The 23779-nt window shown below is 37.1% G+C and overlaps 1 protein-coding gene and 1 long non-coding RNA gene across 7 annotated transcripts in view; both read left to right on the top strand.

The window, feature by feature from the left end:
- LOC132533332 (uncharacterized) overlaps positions 1-23779 on the top strand; it is a 408100-nt gene that overhangs the window by 309776 nt on the left and 74545 nt on the right. The gene's annotated exons all lie outside the window — the stretch shown is intronic.
- Positions 1-23779, top strand: part of FUT8 (fucosyltransferase 8) — a 173167-nt gene that overhangs the window by 118458 nt on the left and 30930 nt on the right. For all 6 annotated transcript variants that reach the window (XR_009545305.1, XM_060174814.1, XM_060174812.1 and 3 more), the window contains one exon: positions 10941-11178. Coding sequence is in view for 5 of the 6 variants with exons in the window: in XM_060174814.1 (XP_060030797.1) it covers positions 10941-11178 (238 nt within the window). In the remaining variant the exon portion in view is untranslated. The remainder of the gene's footprint in view (positions 1-10940; positions 11179-23779) is intronic.

The raw sequence follows: 23779 nt of genomic DNA, 5'->3' as shown, positions 1-23779 counted from the left end.
AAAGTTGACCCAGGGAGACTGCTCAGTTATGGTCATTTATAGATTTCAGGAGGATTATGCTAAATTATAAGAAAGTCAACCAGTTTCAAAAGACTGAATACTGTCAAGTTTTACTTGTAACACTTTCAAAATAGCTAAATTATAGTCAAAGGGAAGCAAATTAGTACCAATAGTTGTGGAGGATTAAAGTTTGGAGAAGGTATGACCAAGGATAATATAAGGGATTTCTTTTTAAAGCAATAGTTTGTATCCTCATTTGGTAGTGGTTATATAAGTCTATTTACCTTATAAAAGTTGATAGTATTCTACATCTCCCCAAATGAGCACATCTTTATAACTAGTAAAATCCAAATTAATTGTATATTTACTTAAATAGTACATGCTGACTCTGTTGTGTTTTGTATTTATTTTTGATCTAAAAATACTTCAAAATGAGTAGCAAAAGAGTCAAGTGTCAGAGATTTTGAGAAGTAAAAAAATAATAACATGGTGAAACTGTGTCAGAAAAATGACCTTTAGAAGATTATTTTTTAAATTATGAAATAAAAATAGAATTTCATAAAAAGTTTTATTCAGCAGTGTAGCTGCTAAGTGCATGATTATCTGTACAGAGAAATAGAACAAAAGTTCTGTTTAGGGGAACGGTAAAAGAGATGCTACTTCTGGTTTTAGCCACTGTTAATGCTTTGATTTAAAAACCAGTGTGTTGACAAGTGTTGTAAGTACTAGTACTGTCCTCAAGGATGGCATTTTGTAGAATGGAAGAACTGCCAAAGTAGTGTAAATGACAAAAAGCAGACCAAGGTGATAGCATAGTGGCTATGCAAAAGACTTTAGTTTTGAAGGTCAAAGTTCAGTCCCTGGCTAACATAAACCAGAGCTGAACTGTTCTCTGGTCATAAATAAATAATCTTTAACACCCTTTATACAAAAACAATCAGTTATTTCTGAGTTTCTCCTTTTGATTCTTTATAAGACAGGACTAAGCATCTCCTGTCCTTCCTCTCTTACATTTTCCCTCTTCCTTCTATCCACTCTCTCTTTCTTTCTGTTTCTGCTCCCCATGGGTCCCCCTCCCGTCTCCCATCTTCATTTAAAAAAAAAGTTCATTAAAAATTTTTTTAAAAAGTTCATTAAAAAAAAAGTTCAAAAAATAAAAAAGTTCAAAAAATTTAAAGAAAGTTAAAAATAAATAAAATAAAATAAAAAGTTAAAAATAAAAAATTTTTTAAAAGTTCATTAAAAAAAAAGTTCATTAAAAAAGTTCAAAAAATAAAAAAAAAGTTCATTAAAAATAAAGTTGCCCAATAATGCATACTTAAATGGTTCTTGTACTAATGATGCTAACAAACCTTTCTGAAATTTAGTCTTTATTTCTGAAGCACTTATTTTTTTTAATTTCTTTTTTTGCCTCCAGGGTTATCGCTGGGGCTTGGGGCCTGCACTATGAATCCACTGCTCCTAGAGGCCATTTTTCCCACTTTGTTGCCTTTGTTGTTGCCCTTGTTATTGTTATTGATTTTAGAGATGTTGTTATTGTTGTTGGATAGGACAGAGAAATTGAGAGAGGAGGGGAAGACATTGGGGGGTACAGAAAGATAGACACCTACAGACCTGCTTCTCTGCCCGTGAAGTGACCCCTCCCTATAGGTGAGGAGTTGGGGGGGGGAGGCTTGAACTGGGATCCTTATGCAGGTCCTTACACTTGGCGCCACATGTGCTTAACTCTCTGCGCTACCGCCCAGGCCCCTGAAGCACTCTGTTGTTGATGACCAGGTAAGTTGGTTCTGTGACCCACCACACTGGAGCAAAATTTAGTGCTGTGGTATCTTTTCCTCTCTTCTGTTGCTATCTGGAAAGGTCAGCTCAGAGCAGAGACAGCAACAAAAGTAAATAGGCAAAGCTAGTTGCTAACTTACCCAAGATAAGACTTTTTCATGCATAGATACCTTGTAACATCCATAGCTGCCAGTACCAGGCAGTTTTTATAACAGTAACCCAGAATTCGAAAACGTGATGACTCCAGTCTTGCTTTTTCCCTCAAGATTGCTTTGGCAATCCTAGGTGTTTGTTGGTTCCAGGAAACTTCTTTTTTTTTAATTAGTGATTTAATAATGATCGACAAGACTGTGTTATAAGAGGGGTACAGTTCCATACAATTCTGACTACCAGAGTTCCACATCCCATCCACTCCATTGGAAGCTCCCCTATTCTTTATCCCTCTGGGAATATGGACCAAAGATCTTTATGGGGAGCAGAAAGTGTGGAAAGTCTGGTTTCTGTAATTGCTTCTCTACTGGACATGGGTTTTGGCAGGTTGATCCATTCTCCCAGACTGTTTCTATCTTTCCCTAGTTGGGTAGGCCTCTGGGGAGGTGAGGTTCCAGGACACATTGGTGAGGTTATCTGCCCAGGGAAGTCAGGTAGGCATCATGGTAGCATCTGCAACTTGGTGGCTTAAAAACGTTAAGATATTAAGCAGAATATATATATATTTTTAATAATAAGGAACCTAAAGGTAAAAGTATAGCAGATGGGGTGGGGGGGTAGATAGCATAATGGTTATGCAAACAGACTCTCATACCTGAGGCTCCAAAGTCCCAGGTTCAAGCCCCCACACCACCATAAGCCAGAGCTGAACAGTGCTCTGGTTAAAAAAAAAAAAAAGAAAAGAAAAGAAAAAGAAAAAGAAAAGTATAGCAGGTAAAATTTGGAGTATTCATGTTGCAAGGAGCTAGGAAGTCTATTTTAGGTATATTCCAAGGGGCCCATGACTTTACTGATTTTTGGACTGAACCCGACAGCTAACATGCAGGTTGGCTAGGAGTATTGTCTGGGAAGATCGTGTCAGAGTTGAGGAGAGGACTAGGAAGCTGGATAAAGGCAGAGAGAAGCTCCCAAATATGAGGAAAGTAAAATAAATACCATTAACTGCAAACTCCATTGATCTGACCTCGGGTCCATGTCTAGTCATATTCAGCACAGGAGCTTGTGTAACGTCTGCATCCCTGTCAGTCTGAGCTCACAATTCCATTAGTCATAGCTACGAACATTTCTAGGCTGCACTCGTTTCAGGACCAGTCTTCATCCAGTGGCAGAGTATGTTGATACAGCCTCCCTCCAGAAAGTGAGGCAATTTTTTAAAAATTTTATTTATAAAATGGAAATATTGATAAGGCCATAGGATAAGAGGGGTACATTTCCACACAATTCCCACCACTACCACCCAGCTCCTGCTAGTTTAATTTTTAGGTCTTTCTACTTGCTTGCTGCATTTACCGAGTCACTGTGACTATTGCAAACTTTAAGTTATATTTTTACCCTGACTTATGCATATATGTGCATGTGTGTCCTATCTCATAGGCCCTGGTCTATATCTAGGTTCTGTAACTCTGCCAGGAGGTGTGGCCCCCCCCCCCCCCAAAAAATGGAACTAAGGATTCCTTTGTACTAGAAAAGGTCTCACCCAAGTAATGGAGCTGGAGGTTTGACATTCCAGGCCTGGCATCTCTGGACACAGTCCAAAGTGAAACATGTAGAGGTGGTACTGGCTGCATTGATTTGGTTGAGATGAGCACATTCAGTATCAAATGGTATGTATAGATCAAGAGAATCATGATGGAAAATGAGCAAAGCACCATACAAGAGTCCATACAAAACCTTACCATGATTTTGCTAAACTTCTGTAGCCTTTATTCTAGTCCTTTAAAGAAATTTGGTGGTACTTTGACAGGGATGACATTAAATCTGTTTATAGCTCTGGCTGTGGGTATATCCGTCATTTTGATTGTGCTGTGCACTCATTACAACAGATTTTTCCTCTTTTATTTTTCATTTCCCCATTCTCCTCCTCCTCCTTTTTTGTTTCATGAAAAGTGCACCTTGATACTATGTTTACTGTGAAAATATTCTTGTTTAATGTGTTAGGAAATAAGTTTTTAGTCTTCCATTTAAAAAATGAGAATGTTTTTTAACTTTCTTTCATGGTTATTAACTATGCTCAGAGTCTTCATTTTAATTACTGCCACACAGTACTTCAATTGTTTGCTTCATTACCTTTTCTGCTTTGGTTTTGAAAATAATTTTAGAGAAATAAAATCAGGTTGTAATCAATATAGTAAAATAATTTCATCATACTATTAATGAATCTTTTCTTCATTACTAACACAAAGCTAGATGTTGCAAATCATTTAAAAAAAGTGAAAACTGTGTAGTCATGTGAATAGAGTAGACAAAGAAAACAATGAAATTTTATTTAACCTGCCTTATTCCTTTAGTTTTAAGTACTTTTCTTTATTGTAAACCTACTTAGCTATTTGAACTAACCCCTCCCTATAGAAGGACTGTTCTGGGAAAGACGCTAGAAGGATCTCCAGGGTTTGGATTCTTAATACTGAAATACCAGGCCTGAAACCATGAAACCACCAGAAGAAAACGGCAGAGAGAAAATTCCTTGATATTTGTCTTGGAAGCGGGAATGATATGATCATAAAAATAAAGAACAGGGAGTCGGGTGGTAGCGCAACAGGTTAAGCACATGTGGTGCAAAGCGCAAGGACCAGAGTAAGGATCCCAGTTTGAGCCCCCGGCTCCCCATCTGCAGGTGAGTCGCTTCACAGGCAGTGAAGCAGGTCTGCAGGTGTCTATCTTTCTCTCCCCCTCTCTGTCTTCCCCTCCTCTCTCCATTTCTCTCTGTCCTATCCAACACCGACAACAACAATAACTACAACAATAAAACAACAAGGGCAACAAACATGAATAAATAAATATAAAAAAATTAAAAAACATAAGCAACAAAAAGCAGGAATCAAAAAAGTGGAAATATATAAACACCTATAATTTTAGAGTCTTGTAGACTATTATTTAAATAACTAACAAACAAATTTTAAGTCTATACAGCATGCAAAATACTCAACAAAATGAAAGACAGTCTATGAAGTAGGAGAACATATTTGCACACCATTTAGCTAATAAGGAATCAATATTTAAAATACACAAGAAACTCTATTCAGTAGCAAAATATAAATACTCTGTATTGGCTGAGCACTTGAATTGACATTTCTCAAGACAAAATATGAATGTGATCTATAGGTATATACAAAACAGTAGACATTACTAATCAGGGAAGTGCAAATGCAAAACACAATGAAATATCACCTATCCCAGTTAAGATAGCTTTTCTCAGAAAATAAATTTTAAAAAAAGTGTTGAGGAAGGGTGTGGAGAAAAAGGAACTTAAATGTACTGTGGACGGGAATATAAATTCATGTAGCCATCACAGAAAACCATGAAGCATTTCCTCAAAAAATTTTTTTTTCTTTTAAAAAGCACTATTAGATCATCCAGACATCTTGCTTCTGAGTACATTCAAAGAAAATGGAGTAAGTATTTTAAAGAGAAATTTTGCACCATCATGCTTGTTGCATGTTACAATAACCAAGTCATGAAAACAGCTTGCACTTCTGTCAATGGAAGAATGAAAGAAGAAAGTATGGTGTTTGTGTACAGTGGAATCTTGTTTAGCTATTAAGAAGAAAAGCTGCCATCCTCAACAATATAGATAAACCTGGAGGACATTATGCTAAGTAAAATTACAGCAAGATCTCATTTTTATGTACATCTTGAAAAAGCCAGTTTCATTAAAAAAAAACCAGTAGATTCACTAGGGGTAGGGAAGTAAAGAAATTGGGAGATGTTAAAGGTTCAATTATATAAAATGAACAAATTCTAGAGATCTGATAGCATATTGACGGTAGTTTACTAAATATATAACAATATATATAACAATAATATATATTTGAAATTTGCTAAGAGGGTTGATCTTGGGTTTTTGCCCTATCCAAAAGTAAATGTATCTATGTAAGGTGATAGGTATGTTAGCTCTATTATGGTGGTTATTTCACAGCATGTGCCCATATCAAAACATTTTCTATACCATAGATGTATCAGATTTTTAGTTGTCAGTTATATGTAAATGAAGCTGGGGAAAAAAGAATTACATAATTGTTCTGAGCCTTTGCCTGCCATCCATCCATCCATCCATCCATCCATCCATCCATTCATCCATCCATCCATCCATCCATTCATCTGTCCATCATCTTCTCTCTCCCTCTCCTTTCCCCCTCCCTGTGTGTGTGTGTGTGTGTGTGTGTGTGTGTGTGTGTGTGTGTGTGTGTGTGTGTTGGAGGGCTATTGGGTTACAGTACCATTATTGTACATAGCTACAAATTCTCATGTTCGTTCCCATGACAGGCATCTGCAGAACACTCTCACCTCCGATATAGGCAAGCCTATACTTCTTTCTACATCTCATACTGAAGACATCTGGGGAGGGAAGTTTGGTTTAGAGGACTGGACAGTGGGTTGAGAGACCTGCATTCTAAGTTCTCTATTGTGTCAGTTATTTGTTTTTTGTGAAAATGGACTTCACCTTATCTTTAACTCAGTGGTACATACAATTCAGTTGAACTAATAGTTACTAAGTATTTGTTCACTGCAAGATACCTGGAGATACTTTTTTATTGCTGATTTAGCCTTTTTCTGCATTGTTTTATCTGTTGTAAATCTAGGCATATGAGTGAAGGAAATTATTATGACTGGAAAACATTCAATATAAAGAGGCTTGTCTCTGTGTATGTGAAAAATATAAATAGTGTGGGGGTCAGGTGGTAGTACCCCTGGTTAGATGCATATATTATCATGTGCAGGAACCCAGGTTTGAGCCCCTGTTCCTCACCTGCAGGGGAGAAGCTTCATTAGTGGTGAAGCAGGTCTGCAGTTGTCTATCTTTGTCCATCTCTATCTCTCCTCCTCAATTTCTCTCTGTCCTATGAAATATAATAGAAATGAAAAAGAAAAAGGAGAAGAAGAAAAGGAAAAAATGGCCACTGGGAGCAGTGGATTCTTAGTGCTGGCTCCAAGTCCCAGTGGCAATTAAAAAAAAAAAGGGAGGGGCAGGCGGTGGTACACCTGCTTAAGCACATACACTTAACTGCACAAGGACCCAGGTTCAGACCCCTAATCCCCACCTACAGGGGGAAAGCTTCATGAGTGGTTAAGCAGGGCTGCAGGTGTCTTTCTGTCTCATTCCCTCTCAATTTCTGTCTTTATTCAATAATAAAAATAAATAAAAATTAAAAAAGAAAGAAAAATAGAAAAAAGAAAATATAAAAAGGCAGTAGAAGGCTTTATCTGTGATTTAATTAAGCAAAAATTTTGTAATAATACTTCATTAATTCACAATTAATACAAATTTTCCAAGGTACTGTGAACCTAAATTCTAGCAGTCCTTAAATAATACAATATTGTGTTTATGGGCTAATTACAGGTGCTTACTGGTGCTCCAGTAATGCTTGCTGGTTGATTCAAATTTCTTTTTTTCTTTTAGTAGTAGAAATTAATTTGGCATTCTATTTTGAAAATATCCAACAAAAGCTATGTAAATATTTTATTGTGTGTGTAAGAGATACCAGAATCAATCTACCAGTCATGATATTCTATTTGTTTCTTATTTATATACAGTGCTAGGGTTGAGCTCAAGGCCTCATGCATATAAGCCAGAACATTTATGCCTCTCTGTAGTTTTTTAATTAAAGCATGAGCCTCAAGTAAATTTGACAAATTTACTTCAGATTTCTGAAAGTTTATTATCATCATTGCAAGAAGCTAGACTGTATGTATCTAGTGATGAGTATGACTTTACAGAAACCATTTTATTGCCAGAAAAAGAACGGAACACCACTTTGCCATATTCTGCAGTGCCAGGGATTGAACTTGGTTTCTCAACCTGAAAAGCACTTTGTCACTCCCACAACATCTGTAATTTAACTTCTTACAATTACTCTTTACAATATGGACTCTCGTTGAATAATAAAGAAATACACTTAACATTTCATAAACACAATTATCTTTTAAAGTTGGCTAAATGTAATTTCTTTCCTGTGTGTGTGTGTGTGTGTGTGTGTGTGTGTGTCTCCAGACCACTGCTTAACTCTGCCTTGTGGGAGGGGGTGGGGAGTTGAGCCTAGGACCTTTGAAAGTCTTTCTGCATAACCAATGTGCTAGTCCCCAGATCAAAAGTTATTTACTTGTAAACCTTTTCAATCTAACTAAAAGTGAGTTTTACTCTTTTGTTCCTTGATTCTTTATTAGAGTTTTACAACATTCAAATTATTTACCTTTGTAGTTATATATATATAGACTCTTATCCTATTGGATTGTAATTTCCTAGGTTTCCTTGTATATATCAAGTTTTTTTTGTTGAATGAGGAAAAGTTCACCTGTGTTTGATCAGTAATACTCAGTGCAAAAGGAGGGAGAAGTTAAATTGCCTGTCTCTTGTTTTTCTTTTAAAAACATCAAAACTACTGTAAGATATCCTTATAGGAGAACTTGATAGAGAAAATTTATTGATATGGAAGACATTTTCTTTTTCATTCTTATGAATTTTAGAGTTATTCCAGTGCCATATTTCTCACAAACATAAAGGGTCTGACAAATGTCAGTATTCTCAAATGTAACTTTATTTAAAAATTCTTCCTCTCTTGACTTTCTTGAGAAAACATTGACCTAACAATAAAGCTTTGGATGACTTTGAGAACTTTTTATCCCCAAGATCCCTTTTATAAAGTTATACAAATTGTAAATTATCCTCTACTCTCAGTACCACATGATAGCATACCTCTATGCTCCTTAAATTTTTGGTGACTTTAACAGCTAAGAATGCTTATTGCCTTAGGTATCTCCAATGATTTCAAAGGACCTCTAAATCTACTAGTTGGCTAGGTCAACAATACTGGCTAAATTTAATGGATTTTTATCTAATGCTCTGGTATTATTAAGAATTCTACCTCTTCATAATATTTTTAATGGTATAGGGTCTGCTTTATCTGAAAGAGCAGCCTGCTATAGAATATTTGAATATGAATATTACTTTTGAAAATAACCATTGCATTTTCTCCTTTCAGAATCATTTTATGCCTTATCATCCTAATTTTTGTTTCTAGGACTTTACTTGAGAGAACAAATGATATCTCTAGTGATAATTACAGTTTTGGAGTTTAGCAACTATTTTAGTACAGATTTATATAAATTGAAATGGGTTACCTTGCTTTTTGCTATTGAGAATAAACAATTGTTCTTGGAGATAGCAATTCTTTACCTTGCTTTTTGCTATTGAGAATAAACAATTGTTCTTGGAGATAGCAATTCTTTCCTCTTCTGCAGATAAAACAGCTTGAAAAACTCAGGCTAAGGAGTCCTTGTCAAAACAATTTTTTTTTAATTTTATGAACTTAGATGCCTAGAACTTACACAAATGCCTACAACTTACACAAATTAAGGTTAAATTTAAACTTAAGAATGAAAAAAAGAAATTCTCACATTAACTAACATCATCACACTCACTGTTAGATAATATTAACTGTTTTAACCTCTTGCTATTTGTCCTATATAGCAAGTATACAAATAGAAAAAATTATCTTCTGATTAAAAACTGACACACCAGTGCTCAAGACAAAGCAATATAAAGTCTATTCTACATTGAATTGAGAAAGTTATTGGTAGTTATCAAAAAGATATTTTTATAAAGTTCCATGACTCATACTTACTAAACTTAGACGTCATTTTACTTAATGACTTCACTTTCATAACAAAAAATACATTTTATTTGTCACTCTGGATATAGATGGAATACATAATTTAACACTTTTTCTAAGATTTTAGTATCATTAGATAAGCAAACTCCAGAATGTTGGAACATACCGATGAATTATTTCATTTTGTTTATAAGGATCTCATTGTATGCTACTTTGAGTTCAGAAATTGTCACAATTGTATGTTCTGAGTGATAGAAAAAAGAAAAGAAGACTTTTTTGGTGGACCAAGGGCCTTGCACACAGGCAATTTCATTCTTCCCAGTCCACGTTTTTATCCAGATAGAGACAAAAGGAGAGATGTTATAGCACTAGAGCATCCTTCAGTACCTTGGCACCTCCCATGTTATGCCAGGGCTCAAACCTGGGCTGTGTACAAGGCAATCTTGTTAGTAACCTTTATTTTTAGCCTGAAATATTTTTGTTAATTTACTTATTTTTTTGTTATATGAGAATGAATTGAGACTGTGCACATTTGCAGTACTACTGAGTAATTTCCTGGGCCCAATTTCTTAGCTGAGAGAGAGGGAATGAAGAGAGACAGAGAAGAGAAGGAAAGAAAAAACTGTGACACCACACTACTGCTCCATTATCTGTGGTGCTACCATGTGGTGTGAATGCTCAAACCCAGGGCATACAGTAATGTGTGTGTTCAACTGGATGAGCTATCTCCTAGTCTTAAAATAGTATTTTCTAAATCCAGCTGCTAGATTTCACAATTTGTTTAGGGATATTTCCTTAGTAATATCCTAAGTAACTGCTCTTTTTTTTTCCCCTTAAGTATGCATTGAAAGGATTGAAATACAGCCCTTAAAACTGGATTCTAAGTGAGACAGGTCAAAAAAAAAAAAAAAGGACCAAATACCAGGTTATCCCACTTACTAATACAACTTAAGAATGAAGGGCAGAAAGGGAAAACAGAAATTGAAACTTGAACTAGGCATGGTGTATTCACACCAAAGCAAAGGACTCTCAGAAGGAGGGCTAGGGAGGGGATAGAGAGGGCACTGGTGTGCTGGTGCATGCTGGTGGAAAAGGACTCAAGTGGGAGCTAAGAGTATTCTGCAGACACCTAGCACAGGTAAGTGAAAAGGTGGATCCATGTGTCAACAATCGAACTATAAATCATTACAACCTCCCCATCTCCATAAAATGAGTTAAGGAAGAAAATATCCTGAACCAATCTTGGCTTCTTCCATGATTTTTGAAACTTGTCTTTTTTTGAAAAGAAACTGACCACCCTACTGAACTTATTTTTACCATTATTTCTTTATTCTTCCCTTACAGAATCCTAAGGACTGCAGCAAAGCCAAGAAATTAGTGTGTAATATCAACAAAGGCTGTGGCTATGGCTGTCAACTCCATCATGTGGTTTACTGCTTCATGATTGCATATGGCACCCAGAGAACACTCATTTTGGAATCTCAGAATTGGCGCTATGCCACTGGTGGGTGGGAAACTGTATTTAGACCTGTAAGTGAGACCTGCACAGACAGATCTGGCATCTCCACTGGACACTGGTCAGGTAAGAAGCCTTTGAAATATGCTATATCTCTGGGTCAAAAGGTTGCATGGCCAAATTATCAAATTTTTGGTTACAATTTGATAGCTGAATATGATCTTACTATGAGTCCATGAATGCTGTCTGTTATCCAGATGAAGCCTAAAGTGATATTTCATTTTAAAGTATTTTCAAGGACTGGGGTAGACAGCATAATGGCTATGCAAAGAGATGCTCATGCTTAAGTCTCCTGAGTCCCAGGTTCTATCCCTCACACCACCATAAGCCAGAGCTGAGCAGTGCTCTGGTATTAAAAACAAACCCAAAAGTATTTTGTAATCTAGTTCATTTTCTTGATTTAGCAAAATCACTAAAGCCTTTTCAATAAATGTTTTATTCTTTTAATGATTATGATGATACTTTCACTTATTGGGAATTCTCATAAGTATTTTATAAAGTGAATGGATGATTCTCCAACTTTCATGTGCATGGGAACCACCTAGATGACTTACTACAACACTGTTTGTGACTCAGTGAGGTGGGGATAGAAGTTGGAGGATTTAATTTCTTAGAGAATTTCTGTCCATGTTCCAAGGAAAATATTGTTTCCTTTTTTCTTATTCTTATTAAATTTCCTTAAGTAGATTATGTAGAAATTTGTGCCTGACAGTTTACAAATTACTAAACCATAACTGAGTTCTAGAATAAGAAATTCACTTTAAAAAGTGGAGTGAGTTTAAAAAAAAAGTGGATATACTAAGATTCTTAAATCATTCTAAGGAAGATAAAACTTGGATCACCAGATAAGATATTTAATCCATACAGAATCTTTTATTAAACAACTTAGAGCATTTTATAGAAATTACCCCATTAATTTTCTTGACACTGTATGGAGTTAGGTATTATCTGATCTTTTCCAAAGAAGGCAAGAAGAAAGGAAGGAATTAAAGTAACATAAGAAGCCAATATCATGACTTCTTATGCCACATCTAATGTTTTAACTTGTGGGAAAAAAAATATGCCTGGTTCCATGAGAAACTATAGTAAAAAAAATGCCTCAGCTTTTTGAAAAATATTTCACTTCCCACAAGATGTAAATACAACGATTGTATATTGTTTTGCTTTGCACGTTGCCTAATCACTTAGTTCAATATCTGCCCTACTGTAGGTGCTCATTACTTACATATTTATTCAATGAATAAAAGATACTACTAATAATAACTACCAGCACGAAAGGAATAAAAGATATTCCTGGCAGTTTGAGTGGAATTTGATTTGAGTCTCTACATTTTCTTAAAGATGTGCTCCTTTTGGCTCATTAATTTTAGAAACTACTTAGATTAAACTTAACTTGGCACAGAGGTCAAGTGTTTCTAGAAGCTATGGAGGATATAAAGATCAATAAGACCCAGTCCTTATCCTTTAGGAACTTGTGCTGAATATCTTAAGACCCATACATCTGTAAATTTAACAAAGCTAGGGTGTGTTAAGTATCATAAGAAAGTTCTTCAGGTCATCAGAGAATAGAAGCTGTTTCTGGCTGAGTGAATTAAAGGCATTAGTGGGAGCATAATCTTGACCTTTGAAAAATGAGGATAAACATAGTCTACAAGAATCAATCACTATATTGATTTAGAATTAGAACAATTTGTTGTGTGATATCACTAGTATTCCACTGCCTTTTAAAATAACTGTTCTGTTTATCTTACACAGTTCTTAAGAAGATTCAAAGTGATTATATTATTGTCAGTACTTTATTCTCAATCATCCAATAGGTTGTTATTACCACTTTAGTTTTATGGGAACAAAGAAAAATAACTAGAATAGTGTAATAGGGTCATAAGGCTTCCTTTGAGATGCTTTAATAACTAACTTTAATGAAACCTAGAATTTCTTATTGATTTTTGTGAAACTCATTCAGAAATGTCAATGAGAAAAAGAAGAATTCAGTTATGATAGAGGAGCTAAGTGAAGGTAGTGTTGGCCATTTCTTTTGCTCATACCATGGAGAGCCACATTTAGTTCCCCAACCCCCAGCCCCACCCCCAACACACATAAGGATCATTAATTACTTGTGGTTTTATTTAAATTGTCCAATAAAATCCCAGTGTCTAGATTGATCAGACACTAGAAATATGTTTCTCTCAAGGGAACTTGACCAATTCGTCTTAGTGTTGGTGAATGGATTGCTTTCTTAGCTAGAACCAACAGTGATCCCAATCAGAGTACTTTCCTGACAAAGAAGTTATAGTATATAGTTAGAGGTTTAGCTTTCCAAACTAATAATAGTATGATGATTACAAAAGTGGAGGAAGGAGAGGTGGGAGGGGGTAGAGAGAGCTTTGGGGCCTCAATGTACCATGGTGGGTATCAGTCTGCTACATACATTTTTCTTTTCAAGGGAATCCAAAACAGTCTTATTTAGAGGGTGCTTGGGTACAAATATTTTTTCAGCTGTTAAAGTATGGTCTAAATAAACCTTTCATTTTGTATTCATTCCTGTCATTGAATAGGTGAAACTGAAAACCAATATTTACATGTAGGGAAATTGCAATTTGGGTTTCTAATTATAGGAATTCAGCTTGTAATGTTATAGCACATTAGCAATAATTTGGTAAAAACAGTAAGTACAACCATGTTTTTTGAGGTATAATAACAAAACTAATCAAGATAATGGAGAATTGCCCGAGTTACCCACACTTAAATCTTGAATCTTTTTTTTAATGTATAAATTTATTTAAAATATGTGATCTCTGAGCCTTATCATGCTGGCGTGAAAGAAAGCACACATTATTTCTGACCAAACTGCTTAGGTGAGCCTATGGGAATAATTGAAACCTAATAGTGAACATGAAATACTTTTTGTATCAAAGCTGTTTTAGTAAAGTATTATTGTTGCTAATATTAAAAGTTTATTCTGGTTTGTTTTGTTAAACAGTCCTAAGGGGGCTGGGTAGCACAGCGGGTTAAGTGCACATGGTACAGAGCACAAGGATCAGCGTTAAGGATCTTGGTTCCAGCCCCCAGCTCCTCACCTACCGGGGGGGGGGGGGGTCACATCACAGGTCTGCAGGTGTCTTTCTCTCTTTCTCTCTGTTTTCCCGTCCTCTCTCTGTTTCTCTCTGTTCTATCCAACAACAACAATGGCAACAATAACAACAACAACAAGGGCAACAAATGTGAAAAATGGCCACCAGGAGCAGTGGATTTGGAGTGCAGGCACTGAGTCCCAGTGGTAACCCTGGAGGCAAAAAAACAAAACACAGTCTGAAGATAGTAAATAGGTAGAGAGGCTTGATTGTACATTGTTTTGATTCCTGTTAAGCCATAACATTTTACCAACTAACAGAGGGTAAGCAACTATTATGTATGAGGGCAGTTTATATGTATCTGTTTGCTGTAAAAGAAAGGAATTTGGAAAGGCTACATTTTAATTTATGTAAATTATAGCCTTCATACCGGATGACCAGAAACATTTTACAATTATGAACTTGAAAACATTTACAATGAAGTAGAAATTAAATATAGTCTGCAGGTGGTAGGCGGCAAGAGTGGGAGCTGGGCAGGGCACTGCTGAGTGGCTCTTTATCACTGGTGCATAAGTCTCTCTGTGTCCTCACTCCCTGAATGCTGGACTTTTGTCCTTTGTTGTGGTAGCTTGTCTGAGATTCAGGCTGGTTTCTATGTGAAAGTTTCCATATATGCTATAGCTTTTGTTGTTAGAGAAGCAAGTAAAAATGAGGCCTTCTAGTCCACTGATATCTTGCACCCTTCCATTTTATTTTATTTTTATTTTTACTTTTTTTTTTTTTTACCAGAATACTCAGCTCTGGTTTATTATAGTTCAGGGGACTGAATCTGAGACTTCGGAGCCTCAGGCACGAGAATAACTTTGCATAACATTTATGGTATATACCCCCACCCTGTTCTTAAATTTTTTTATCAGACCGAGAGAGACTGACCAATCAAAGTTCCACTTAGCTCTGGCATGTACAGTACTAGGACACAAACCTGAGACGTTACATATGCAAGTCTCCAGTTCTGCTGCTCTATTATCTCCCTGGTCCACACTTGTAATTTTTTAAATTGCACATAGCTAATAAGGTAGATCTGGAACATAAAAGATGTTGACTGGTAGAAAAATAGAGTGTGGTTGAATCACATAGATCATGTGACCACAGAGAGATGGCAGATACTGTAGGTTTTCCACTTTCTACAAAATATACATCAGCTTCATATTCTTTGTATCACATGAGCTAATTTGACTAGATTCTTTTTGCAACTGCTGATCACTGAATAAACCAGTTCTCAATAAATTGGTTGATATTTGTGAAAAGAAATAGCCATGGACAGGTTTTATTCTATGTAAACTTAATAACGGAGTACTATCTTCAGAATTCTTAATATCCCTTGTTTTGTGAATTTTGTGTTCTCCTCTAACCAAGCAAGCAGTATCAGCAGGCATTGATAACATTCTATTCTTTTTTTCTCTTAATTCTTGTTTCTGGGGAGTGTATCTAGCTTTTATCTTCACAATTCAAGGAAAAGAAATAACAGTTTAACAGTATACAAGGAAAATTAATCCTTTAGGAACAAAATGTAGCATGGTCTTATTACATTGTATGTGCTGTCACATGAACATGTGACATGAAGTCTAAGAAGGGAACTCTGTCCTTGCTATTCATTCTGTTCTTTACTCTTATTTAACAGTAATAGTTTCCAGTGACATTATGTAGGAGATTTGCCACCCATATATCCAATGTCTGAACATTCATATTCCTTCCCAAAGATACTACTTCTGGCTTTTTTCTTGGAATAATGAGTTCTATAAGAATTCTACCTGGGACCTAAAAACTGTAATAGTGCAGATGAAGTGTTGGGGGTATTCCCTGCATGCTCTTGTGTACTTCTCCGTTCAGGTATATATTTTTCCCCTAGTTTATGGGCACGGGTGAACCTGTGCTCTATCTCAGGGGACCTGGACTATATCTAGGTTTGGGGACTTTATTGGGGAGTGGAACACCTGGAATGGAATTAGAGAATACTATGAAAGGTTCCGGATGCTGACCAGACTTCCCTGGACAGACGACCCCATCAATGTGTCCTGGAGCGCCACTTCCTCAGAGCCCCACCCTACTAGGGAAAGAGAGAGACAGACTGGGAGTATGGATCGACCAATCAACACCCATGTTCAGCGGGGAAGCAATTACAGAAGGCAGACCTTCCACCCTCTGCAACCCACAACGACCCTGGATCCATACTTCCAGAGAGAATGGGAAGGCTATCAGAGGAGGGGGTGGGATGTGGAGATCGGGTTATGGGAATTGTGCAGAATTGTACCCCTCTTATTCTATGATTTTGTTAATGTCTCCTTTCTTAAATAATTTTTTTAAAAAAAGAATTCTACCTGGGAGTTGGGCGGTAGCACAGTGGGTTAAGCACAGGTGGCATGAAGTGCAAGGACCAGTGTAAAGATCATGGTTTGAGCCCCCGCTCCCCACCTGTAGGGGAGTTGCTTTACAAGCAGTGAAGCAGGTCTGCAGATGTCTTTTTTTTTTAAATTTTTTAAAAATTATCTTTATTTATTGGATAGAGACAGCCAGAAATCAAGAGGGTAATAGAGAGGGAGAGAGACAGAGAGACACCTGCAGCATTACTTCACCACTCGCAAAGCTTTCCTCCTGTAGATGGGGACCAGGGGCTTGAACCTGGGTCCTTGCACATTGTAATACATGTAACCAGGTGCACCAACACCCGGCCCCTCTGCAGGTGTCTTTCTCTCCCCATCTCTGATAACCTCTGATAATCTCTGATAATCTCTGTCTTTCCTTCCTCTCTTCATTTCTCTCTGTCCAATCCATCAACGGCATCAATAACAACAACAATAATAACTACAACAATAAAACAACAGGGCAACAAAAGGGAATAAATAAATGAAAATAAAATAAATTTTAAAAAAAGAATTCTACCTTTAGGGAATCGGGCGGTAGTGCAGTGGGTTAAGCGCACGTGGCGCTAAGCACAAGGACAGGCATAAAGATCAAGGTTCAAGCCCCAGGTGAAGCAGGTCTGCAGGTGTCTATCTTTCTCTCCCCCCTCTCTGCCTTCCCCTCCTCTCTCCATTTCTCTCTGTCCTATCTAACAACGACATCAATAACAACAACAATAATAACTACAACAATAATAAACACCAAGGGCAACAAAAGGGAAAATAAATAAATATAAAAAAAATAAAAAATCATTCTTAAAAAAATTCTACCTGTTGTATAAAATTAGACTTTATTTGTTTTCAAACTACTTTACTGAAACACACTAATTTTAAGATTTGGTAAACAAATACATGCTTTAATACCTAATCTGAATCTTTCATGGTTTTATATACAGAAAACATACTCCCTTTCAGCTTTTTCTTTTCTCTCTCTCTCACTCTGTCTCTCTCTCTTTTCTTCTTTCTTTCTCTCTCTCTTGTTTCCTTTTCTTTTATTAGAAAGTATAATCCAGTAGTCGTTTGAAGGTCCTTCATCTGTTGGGTCAGAACCCAAGTGTGTCCCAGGTATAACATGAAACTGAGCCCTATACACAGAGGGCAGAGAAATAAAAAATTTGTGGAGTAGCAATTTTAATGAGCCAAGGGACTTACTAGTTATTGTTTAGGATGACCACAAGACAGGTAGTTTTCTGCAACAAAACACCACTACTGTCGCCTCACTTGAAGTTCTGTAGGGCTATTAGCTAGTCTCTTCAGCAATGTGGGTGGCCTTGAAAACACATTACATGTTCAAAGCTGTAACCTTGGAGCAACTTTTGTAAACCTAATGGGAAAAGTTCCAGGGAAGATGGATGAGACACCTTTATGATTTCTATCAGAAAAAGACTATAAGGTATATTCCCAGGGGAGGGTAAATGAGATGTTTCATATTCCAGGATCCAGCTCATAGGTCAAATTAGTCACATTTTTTTTTAATTGTCTTCCCCAAGACCATCCTCTTAAATAGTCTGTTTTTGAGGTGTAATAGTTGAGTTGTACAAATTTATATGCAAACATAGTAGCTATTGTCATGAAAGAGAGGGATTGAGTGAAAGATAGACCAGAGCATCTCTCTGCTCAGGCATACAATGATGCTGACCTTTTTGAAGTGATGTACAGTGTGGGTCTTTAAGAATGAGTAAATAAAGCTTCTGGAAAGAATAGACTCTGGACCCTGCCCCTGCCAGAATAGTTTAGACTTGATATGAAGGTGGGGTTATGATAAAATGGTGGTCTCTGGCTTGGAGATTTACCAGATAATCCCCCCCACACCTATTGATAAGTATTTTATTTACAGGCTATATGTTAGAAACAAGGTAATCTTGGCAAAGGAGTGACAGAAGTATTCCTTTGCAATTTGCTAGTCCAGGTACCACAGAAAGTTATGGTAGTGCTGTTTCTGTTTTAGATACAATAGGAAAGTAACATGGGAACTTAAGTTTGAAGCATCAGGTCTATACAAAATACTGCCTTTTTAAAAGTAGTAACCAGCAAAAGGAAATTTGTTGTTCTAATCTTAGTGGTAGACCAAGAAGGTTGTCTATTTTATCAGTAGTTGTATGATGTTAGTGCAGTTGTATGATGCTTTACTTGATTACGTTGTCTTCTTATCTCACATATCACAAAAGCTCTTAACTCTTGTTACCCCCTTCTTTCATAATCATATTTTATTTTCGTTTCTTATAGTATATAGGTATAATTTCTGGTTGCAATTCTTTTTTCTCATTATATCAATATTGACATTTACCCTATCATTAGGCAACTCTGACTAGATCTTCCTAATTTAACATAATTGATTAGGTAGAAAAAAAATTGTAAGTAGCTATAAATCCAACATTACACATAATATCCCCCCACACACACCCCTTACCAGAGCAATCATGTGAATCTCTGACGTCTGGTGGGACTGGGCTTTGAATCTGGAACCTTTGGCATGAAGGTCTTTCTACATAACCACTACAGTGTGGAAGGCAGCTATGCTTACCACTATACCAACAACACAGTTTTGTTTTTAATTTTTATTATCTTTATTTATTTATTGAATAAAGACAGCCAGAAATTGAGAGGGGGAGATAGAGAGGGAGAGAGACAGAGAGACACCCGCAGCACTGCTTCATCACTTATGAAGCTTTCTCCTTGTAGGTGGGGACCGGGGGCTTGAGCCCAGGTCCTTGTGCACTGTAATGTGTGCACTCAACCAGGTGCCCACCACCCAGCCCCACCACTATACTGTGTAACCGGTCTTAAACATGTTATTCCTAACTCTCCAACTATGTGTTAATCACAGAGGCAGCTAAAAAATCCCCCAAAGCAAAAGGAGTATGCCAACTGACAGTTCTATTCTATAAGATCATGATAGTACACCTGTATACTCACCTTTTTCAGAGTGCCTCAAGGAAGAAAAGACAATTATTATCTTGAGGTTGTTCTTCCTGGCTTTTCTTTAAAACAAAGCAAAGCAAAACAAAACAAAAAACTAAAATTTGGGGGAACATAGGGAAGGGAGAGGGCTTGTGGGGCAGGGGTTTAGGGGTGTGGGGGTGGTGAAGTCATGGTGCATGCTCATGGCAAAGGACCTAAGTTGGGGTGAGAGGGTTTTGCATAAGCTTACCATGAGGAGATGAAAAATTGTACTTATGTCTCGACAGCTGTACTATAATCATCTATTAACTGGCCAATAAAGTAAAGAGAGATATGACAAATGTGAGAGGAATACAAATAATAAGAGCATAATTGTGACTTTTTAAAATAAGAGAATGGTAGAGAAGTTGAAGCTTAGTTATTTAGTAAATTTGAAAGAAGTTTGTCTTGCCACTGTTTTCCATCTTTTATTCTCGTTTTTTGCCGATGGGGGTGGGGGATGGAGGTGGGGAACCATTCCAGGATTCTTTGGGCTGTAAGTGGGTTCTTAGGAGAAAGTTTTAAAGTACTACAAACAAACAGAAACTCCTGCAAACCTCTAGCCATGGTATTATAGGGCACCTGTAATCTGAGTCTTCAAAGAAACTATTGATGGTATTTCTTTTATGAGCAAGTTGTTTGGAACCTCATGGTAAAGGTGTGTGTGTGTGTGTGTGTGTGTGTTTAAATGTCTGAAGTTGTTTCAGAAACATTAAGGATTACTTGCAGGGTGCCTTCTGTGTATAAAAACATGAACCAGCCATCTTTAGTCTTTTTTTCTTTTGGTGCTGTCCTGTCTGCTCCAAACTCTCTAAGATATTATTGATACATATTTTTCATTAGCTATTCTTTTAGTCCCCTATCCAGAAGGAAGTCTGTCAGAATATCACTAAGGTCAGTGAACCATGAGTATACTTGCCTTTGCAAAGAATTTCTGTTGCTAGTAAAAGCACCAAGCACTTCATAAGGATGTTGTACAATATTCCCATAATGTGATATGCTAATTCTTAAGAATGCTGCTAATACTGAATTGTGTTTCATATGATTTCACTCTTGGTAGAAGGCTTCAAACTAGCTGTAATAACAGTCATTTGACTTGTTACTTAAGTACAGCAGTGATGGAATTCAAATGACAGACAACAGTTGCTCATTAAAGTTCAAAAGAGCCACCAGGGATGAAAAACAAAAGAAAATACCCCACATTTTCACCTGTCAATAGTATATCTTTCCCTCTATATTTTAAATGAGAATAGAACTCTGACATTAAATGAGGTTATAAATATTAATGGTGACATACCTGAAATACCAAAAACAGGCTTCACACATTTGTGTTATTTTTTTTTAATGGTCATCTTTTCTTTGTAAGTAAAATCAAGAAAGTTATCCAGTGCCTCTGAAGGTCTCAGTGTAGATCATTAGCTTTTGGTCAGCCTTCTTTTACTCTTGCCTCCTATAACAAGTCTCAGTGAGCTTAGTAAGAATTTAATCAGAGTCATATTTGACCACACAGTGTAAAAAAAAAAGTGAATACCCAATATCTAGATAGTCTTTGTGGATATAATTTAGGATACATTCTGTTCTATAATAAGAACAAGTAAGTTTTACTACTTTAGACAACTGCTTGTCTGTGATATCAGTATAGAACAGAATTTTGGCAAAGTTAGTTATAATAGAATGTCAGAAGTTTGAGATAGCTAGGAGTAGCTATCTCTTTAGTTTGAACATTTATTGAATATTTTTGAAAACCTTAAATCTGCTCATTGTTTTATTGCTTTGGTAAACAGTATAATTAAGATTTACTTTGAGTATTTATCTTATATCTAATTTATTTGGGAAGTATGTCTTTGGCTTACTGAAATGGGACAGTTTGCTTTTGGCATATAGTCTCCCCCTTCAAGAGACTGGCATACTTTAATGATGACTCTTTAGTCACTATCAGGCCACCCCATCAGCTGGGGCCCTAGTTGGGGAGTCCTGGGATTCCCAAACAGACTGATGGGCCTAGACCTCAAATAAATCCCTCTCTCCATTGTTACCGGTCATCTCTATCAGGAACAACAAATAGACCTCTTTGTGGGCCCCCATAGGACCTTTCCCTCAACATGGATCAACAATGGTAGAGAATGTTCCATCCTCCGAAGGAACATTCTCTGTGCTACATCTGAGGAAGATGGATCCTGATATTAAGGCAGCTTGGAACATTCCTACTGATGACCACAGAATGTGAGCTCAGATCTACAGGGATGCAGAGGTTACATAGGCTCCTAAGCTGAATATGGGCCCCAGATCACATCAACTCAGTGGGGTTTACAGTCAACAATATTAATACACCTTTCCCATATTTGGGAGCTACTTTCTTCCCTGATCCAGCTTTCTGGTCCTTTTTCTAGCCATGACATCCTCTCTCCAAACAATAACTTGGATCCACCCACATATTAGATGTCAGGCTCAGGGGGGAAAAAAAAGAAAAAAAGAAAAAGAAAACTGGTATAGCCACAGGCCCTTTGGAATATAACTAAAAGATGCCTACTAGCTATCTACAAAAAGGAGACACCCCCCCCCCCCAACTCTTCATCTGCATTATTCCAGCCTTTAGGTTCACGATTAGTCAACAATTTGTTTGGCTTTTTTATTTTAATTTAAGAAAGTATTAATTAACAAAACCATAGGGTAGGAGCGGTACAATTCCACACAATTCCCACCACCCATTCTCCATATCCCACCCCTCCCCTGATAGCTTTCCCATTCTCTATCCCTCTGGGAGCATGGACCCAGGGTCATTGCGGGTTGCAGAAGGTGGAAGGTCTGGCTTCTGTAATTGCTTCCCCACTGAACATGGGCGTTGACTGGTCTGTCCATACTCCCAGTCTGCCTCTCTCTTTCCCTAGTAGGTTGGGTCTCTGGGGAAACAGAGCTCCAGGCCACATTGGTGGGGTCTTCAGTCCAGGGAATCTGGCCGGCATCCTGATGACATCTGGAACCTGGTGACTGAAAAGAGAGTTAACATACGAAGCCAAACAAGTTGTTGAGCAATCATGGACCCAAAGCTTGGAATAGTGGAGAGGAGGAAGTGTTAGGGGGGTACTCACTGCAAACTCTAGTGTACTTCTGCTTTCAGGTATATATTTTGCAGTAGTTTACGGATACGTGTGAACATATGCTCTCTCTCACAGAAACTGGTGTATATCTAGGTTTTGGGACTTTGTTAGAAAGTGAACCACCTGAGATGGCTTTGTTTGGCTTTTTATGTTAACTCTCTTTTCAGCCACCAGGTTCCAGATGCTACCATGATGCCAACCAGACTTCCCTGGACAGACATTCTTTCTTGTTGGTATCTATGATACATATATATGTATTACCAGGGTAATTGCTGAGGCTTGATTCCCGCACAATGAATCTACTACTTACAGTGTTCATTTGTTCCCTCCCCCCCCCATTTGATAAAGCAGAGAAAAATTGAGAGTGGAGGGGGGAGAAAGAGACAGACAGACAGACCTTTAATAATGTTTCACCACTTGTGAAACTTCCTTCTTGCCTTTGAGCACCCAGGACTTGAATCTGGGCCCTTGTGCATGGTAATGTGTGCATTCAACCAGGTATGCCACTGCCTGGCCCTGTTTTTTTTTTTGTTTTTTTTAAAACAGATTTTCTCTAGCTTTAAATTATTAGAACTGAAGTTAAAATATTGCTGAATACACACACAGAATTTCTTATCTTTCCTCTTAACTGCTATCTTAGATGAACTATTTTAATGACAATCAAAATGGCATTGTTTTTTATTTATGCAACACATGTAAATTTTTAAGAATGTAAGATATCGGGAGTCGGGCTGTAGCGCAGCGGGTTAAGCGCAGGTGGCGCAAAGCACAAGGACCGGCATAAGGATCCCGGTTCGAACCCCGGCTCCCCACCTGCAGGGGAGTTGCTTCACAGGCGGTGAAGCAGGTCTGCAGGTGTCTATCTTTCTCTCCTCCTCTCTGTCTTCCCCTCTTCTCTCCATTTCTCTCTGTCCTATCTAGAAACGATAACTACAACAATAAAACAACAAGGGCAACAAAAGGGAATAAATAAATAAATAAAATAAATATAAAAAAAAATTAAAAAAAAAAAAAGAATGTAAGATATCTGAAAATTAGTTTTATGTATCAAAGAAAAAGAATATTAGCCAGACCTTTGAAATTCTTAGTTTTAGCAAGC

The sequence above is a fragment of the Erinaceus europaeus genome, chromosome 16, assembly GCF_950295315.1.
Source record: "Erinaceus europaeus chromosome 16, mEriEur2.1, whole genome shotgun sequence".
Lineage (NCBI taxonomy): Eukaryota > Metazoa > Chordata > Mammalia > Eulipotyphla > Erinaceidae > Erinaceus > Erinaceus europaeus.
This window is presented reverse-complemented; position numbering and strand designations above follow the sequence as displayed.